The sequence below is a fragment of the Convolutriloba macropyga genome, chromosome 8 (assembly GCF_964194025.1).
Source record: "Convolutriloba macropyga chromosome 8, txConMacr16.3, whole genome shotgun sequence".
In the NCBI taxonomy this organism is placed as follows: domain Eukaryota; kingdom Metazoa; phylum Xenacoelomorpha; order Acoela; family Convolutidae; genus Convolutriloba; species Convolutriloba macropyga.
In genome coordinates, this window is record NC_134475.1 from 806,806 (window position 1) to 812,805 (window position 6,000).

General features: G+C 38.8%; 1 protein-coding gene across 1 annotated transcript in view; it reads right to left on the bottom strand.

Moving 5' to 3' along the window:
- LOC142344368 (RAB11-binding protein RELCH-like) overlaps positions 1-2,846 on the bottom strand; it is a 30,999-nt gene extending 28,153 nt beyond the window's left edge. The window contains exons 1-3 of the mRNA XM_075395961.1: positions 2,492-2,846; positions 2,122-2,307; positions 1,503-2,056 (exon numbers count right to left, since the gene is read on the bottom strand). Coding sequence (XP_075252076.1) covers positions 1,503-2,056; positions 2,122-2,307; positions 2,492-2,750 — 999 coding nt within the window. The 5' untranslated portion in view covers positions 2,751-2,846. The remainder of the gene's footprint in view (positions 1-1,502; positions 2,057-2,121; positions 2,308-2,491) is intronic.
- Positions 2,847-6,000: the final 3,154 nt, after the last annotated feature.

Sequence of the window (6,000 nt, forward strand, 5' to 3'; positions counted from 1 at the left end):
GAGAGCAATTTAACAGCAAGCAAAATGAGAACTCCAACTGTTGCAGTAAGTCCAAAGAATATGGGTACGAAATATTGATTTTTCATAATATTAAGTCAAGCAGTTGGTTTCAAACACGATGCTTGTTTTGTAGTATTCACATCTATTGAATAATCTTCTCTTTCCTTCTGGAACCTATCAAGTTCAATGTTCAAGATAATTAAATGATCTTATTATGAAATACGCCTTTTGTTCTTTTTCGGAAAAGACTACAGAAAGGGTTTCAGCGACTATCATGTGCAAGACAACACCGGAAAAGTTCCACCGGCCCCATAAAAGGATCGCAGCTGCGACCAAATTCTTCAAATTTATAACATTAGCCACTATTTAGCCGCACGATACCTCACTTGCCGCTATAGAAATTAAATCATTTGGATTGACAAATTAAAAACGCAGCCGGCAGATTGTCAGAAAATAGCTGCCATTGCCCTTCATGGGTTGTTGTCTCAAAGAATCAATGAACAGGCCACGAAAAGAGTAAGAAAAGATAACTGTGCTGTCAACTTGAAATAGACTAACTGTTGTTTTCAGAAGCTACTCTCAAATAGATCCATAGACGCATCCTCATTTGAATTCAGTCAATTTGGTAGCGAGAAAGTCGTGAGTAACCAGAAATTCGTTAAATCAAAAAATCGCACAAACGCGTGAACGCATGAGCAAAAAAACTAGCTCCAACAAAAGAATAAAATGACGTCACGCAGACAATGCAGTCAAAACATCTTAACGGCGTAATCAAAATCGTGAAGACAAAACAAAACAAACCAACTAACGTCGGACAACTTAAAACGAAAAGCAAAAATTTAGCATGAAAAAGACACACGTTTAAACCAATTGCCTCAAACTTCGTTCGAGAGCAATTTGAAATAATGTATTAGCAAAATATGATGAATATCTAAAGACCATCAAGTTACTCTGAGAATATTGGCGCGAGGAAAACAGTAATGTTTAAAGAGGCTACACTCACACAGATAAAGGGGGTGAAGTGATAATTTTCTGCATTTGATTTAAGTATAAAAATTACTCCATAAATTAAAATTTCACGCTCATCAAACGATTCAGTGCCATGTGAACTACAGAGGCACGCAAAGATCTACAAGACCGACAGGGTCCAATTAATTGCTTCAAACTTCATTGAGGACTAAAAAGAGCGGTTTTCTAGATTTAAGATTTTCTAGTACTCAACGTTTCAGGAAAAGAAAAAAACGGAAGCAGTGAACGCCAATAGCCTTTATTCAAGAATCTCATTACGCTTTCGATAAAAATTTTCTTTCAAAAAATAGTCAAACGACAGGCCTTAAAAGCCGAGAAAAAAAACGATACAAAAAAAGAAGTAAATAATCATTAACTTATAGTTGAACTTAGCATTCAAAATTGTAACCATTTCCTGTTGCAGTTTTGAATAGAATGAAATAGAGGCAATAAATTCGCTATGAAAACCATTTGCCTTAGGCCTGAGCCCCTACCTGATCTGGCAGTTCGTCTGCTAATGATATAGCAGTTAAACGACAGCCACTCGTCTGAAGGTACTCGTAAACAACAAAATTTAGGGTTTTTGAATCCAAATTACTAAAATGGGATACGGCATTGTTGATATCTTCAGTTTGAAAACCACTGTCATCTCCCGTTTCAAGTTCTCCACTTTCTGTGATGTAAATTGATTCCTCGTTGTCAATAGCTGTTCCTGATAAAGACTGCCTGTCCCTGAAAACTTCGTTATCGTTGAATTTTTCTCGGGTTATGGTGCCCCGCTTATCCGCTGAATCGCCATTCTCGTTAGTGGTGTCATGTCGATGTGAATTACGCCCCGAATTATTAACTCCGCTTCGCTGCTTGCGACTAGTTGAGGTAAGAGCCTTTCTAAGCTTATGGATAGTCTCGTTGGCTTTCCGCAATTCAAACTCCAGAACGGCGATCCGATCACTGGATTGTTCATTCTCACCCGACAGATGAGACCAGTCTAACGAGTCCAGAGTTGAATAGCTGTTCGTCCTGGAGAGATTTGTACCACCTTTGTCCCCTAAAAAGCGTCTTGTTATGTTTCATTCTGATTGCGAATTGCCGTTCTAAACAGCAAAAACCTACCCAAATACTCCCCCAAAGAATTGAAGCTTGGTCTTTGTGTAGTCGAAGCGTAGCTCGTCTGAGGCTTGGCAGCGGCCCATGGTTCAAAGTTGGCCGGATTTGAAAAGTAGTCACGCAGTCTTGGCAATTCTTTCCCTCTTTCAACAATTTCTGTATGAAGTTCCAAAGCAGTTAAGAAAAAGTTTCCTGAAATGAAACGGAATCGTAAACTAAATTTTCCAAAGATCAAAAGCACTCAGATCTATCCACTCGGTCCCCTTATCGCTTACTTATACGTTATGTTAATGTAAAATAGCAACAAAATAGCCCTCAGGCTTTATAAGCATGAGGGTCGCTGGGGGGGATAGACCCGAATAATCTTATCTTCTACCTTCGAGAAGGCTCGCTGCCACCTCATCCATAGCTCTGGCCGACACCCGGTTTCCTCCGCCTCTGCGTAATTTAGTGTCATTTGGACTCGATTCAGAAACGGCATTACAATCGCCACCGCTTAGAGGAAAGGAATGACTACTGCTCAAGATTTCCTTGCTCAACTTCAAGTGAGACTCTCCGGTGTCAGTTACTAAGTCAACATCGGATAAGTTATCATCTTCAAATATATTTGGGTCTTCTTCGGTAAACGGATTCATTCGGTCGCCTCATTTAGTTCATAGAAGTCTGAAAAGCAATATATTACCAGAATCCAAATAGAGATTGGCTCAAAAAGTTCTAGCACCTCGGATCTATTGTCGGTCCAGAGTGTTTTTTGAGCCCATTCCAACTTATGAGTTATTTAGAACATTCAGAAAGAAACAGCACATGCTCTTGAGGCGTACAAACTTTTGGATTTATTCTGCTCTCCCAGCTTTGTGGGCATACAACTTTCACGCCTCCCCAGCGCACTTGCCATTTAAAAACCACCGTGGAAAAGAATACACTTTCTTAAACGTGGTGCTACTTATTGACAAATTATGCTACTCTTGACATCCTATCGTTGGGACCTAAAGACCCTGTGAGAGACAATTTTAATGAGGTGCACTTCCTTGCAGACGTAGACAAACTTGTACGTGAGTTACGCGAGAATAACACTGAGGCTGAGAAGCTTTGTGAAATTGAGGCGTCCGCAAAATGATATGCAAAAAATGTACGCGAAACCCCAATGGATAGAGGGGTCAAAAAAGTGCATGATTACCTTAAAGCCAATGATTTGCTGGCAGCGCCATTTGACAAAGGCTGCGGTTTCTGTGTGATGAAGAAGTCAATGTAGAGGGAATAACTTGAACTCAGATCAGTTTCAAAAAATCAATGGAGGAAAAGATGATATTAAGATCAAAAATGAAAAACAGATCCAAAACAGCCTTCAACAATTAATGAAGCAAGGGAAAATTAGTGACAAAATTTATCAAAGACTCAGGTCAACAGTTTCACAACCAGCGAGGCATTATGTCCTGGCAAAGGTAAATAAAAAAGATACACCTCTCCGACCTGTTCTTTCGATACCTGGTAGCAGCTACGAAAACTTAAGCAGATTTCTGACACCATTTTTCCAGAAACTACCGTGCGCAAACATTGAAACCAACACGCAAGATGCTAGAAAGGCCTTAGAGTCTCTCACTCTTGAAGATGACGAGCAGATAGTATCTCTTGACGTAAAAAGTTTGTACGCCAACTTTCAGTTTGGAGAGGCTATAGAAATTGCTCTTAGAGAACTCTATTTAAGCAACCTAGCTCCAGATATCCTAAGATCTGCCCCGAAAATCTTGCAGAAGCTTGCGGTGACGAATGTTCATTTCAAATGTAATTAGATTTGGTATGTACAATCAGATGGTCTGGCTATGGGTGCATCACTGTCTGTAATATTAGCAAAAAGTGTGGATGAAATTATTTGACGCATCACAGCAAAAACCAGAACTCAAGGAAAATATTTCCAGATCCGACCAGAACGGGAAATGCAAAGACTCTAACCGGAGAGTGACTTTCCGAGGAAGAGGAGTAGAATGTGCTTCATGCACAAACTGGTTTCGTGCAAGATGCCAAAAGATATCAATTGAGGAATACGCCAACATGCAGGTTGTTGTTTCGATTTGTATTATTGCAGCAACCAACAGACAGTGGGGCTATATGAGTAGATGAAATTGTTTAAAAGGTATGTGGATGATATCATCTACACGGTTTGTGGTGACCCGGAAAAATTTTTAAAATTTGCAAATTCATCAAAAAACAACCTGCAGTTTACCTTTGAAAAAAAATAATAAACATAATGATAAACCTTTGATAAACAGGATTTGTTTTTTTCTTGACATTAGCGTAAATGTGAGCAGCAAAAGTAATATCACCTGCCATTGCTATCAAAAACCAACTGACACTGGAAAAATACTGATTTTTTGCAGCTGTGCACCGCCTCAGCATACGAAAAATGTGATTCAAATACGGCTCATAGGAATTTTAAAGCAACCTCCAATTAGTTGGCCTTCGATGAGGCTCTTGAAAAGAACAAAAATTGCGGGGCCAAAAGTCAAAATCCGGAAAAATGTCTTCAAAAATAGTGAACCAGACTCTAGAAAAGATAATAAGTGGCGGTAAAATCCAATTGAGAACAACACTAACAGAGCACCAAAAAACAAGACTAGTTCTTATGATAAGCTAACTATTTTCTACAATACAGAGGCAACCTTACTCAAAAGTTTGCAAGCAAATTGAAGAAACTATGAGAATTGCAAATAGCTTTTACAACGCGGAAATTACGATTGGGCCTCCCCACCCTGAAATGATCTTTCGATTGAGATCTGAAATCCCACGTGGTATATGAGATTTAATGTAAGGGATGCAGATCCATCTATTTTGGCCAAACAAGCCGGCATGTTACCACAAGGATAACAGAACATCAAAAAAAGGGTTCACAGGTGGGTCAACATCTGGTTGAATGTCGTGGCGCCGAATGACAATGAATGGAAAATTCTGGACGCCTGTTGGACAGTAGAAAAACTAATGATTATCGAAGCTATATACATCAGCAAACTGAAGCCGGCACTAAACACACGCGATGAATATAGGGGGCGGGAACTCACGTTAAAATATTAGTTTAAATTATTGTTTTGACTAGATGAGGATACATAGGGCAAAAAACATTTTGTGCATGACAAAACGAAATTGGCAAAACATCCACAAGTGAGATACTTAAGCGTAGGGCAAATTCGGATTAACCCTAACAACACAAGAGCATTGCCAAAATAGAAAAATCCGGAATAGGAATGTTTTTTAAATAAATTGATAACAGATGTCAATATGAGTTGTAAATAGGCTAAATATTGTATATAAAGAAAAATTTTTGATTGAATTTTTTAGAATAGTTCCTAGAATTGTTTTAAGTGTGGTCTGAGACAAATGTAAATACATATTCAATTTAGCTTTTAACGATTTGTAGAACAGTTTTAACCTGACGATGAACGTAAAGCTAGGTTTAAGCAAATTCTCTTACCTTTGTAGGCAAATTCTTTCACAGCTGTGCATCCCTTCAACATAAGAAAATCATAATACAGGGAACAAAACACCGCCTGTTCTGAGCCACAAGCAATTTGGAAGCGTTCCATGAAGCATGGACCAAAAATGAAGAAATTTGGGAATTTGAGAAGCAACAATTTGTATTACAGCTAGGAGACAACATCTCTAATGACTTTTTAAAGAAGCTGAACAAAATTAATCCTGTACAGACAATTTTTACAAATTGGAAACATAAGAGCTCTTTACATAGCCTTAAGTTAAGCTTTGATAAAGACCTCAAGTCCCACGTGGTTAATGAACTCACTTGTAATGGATGCCAATCCATCTATGTAGGCCAGACAGGCCGACATATTACCACAAGGGCTGCAGAGCATGCCAAGGTAGACTCACCGATGAGAG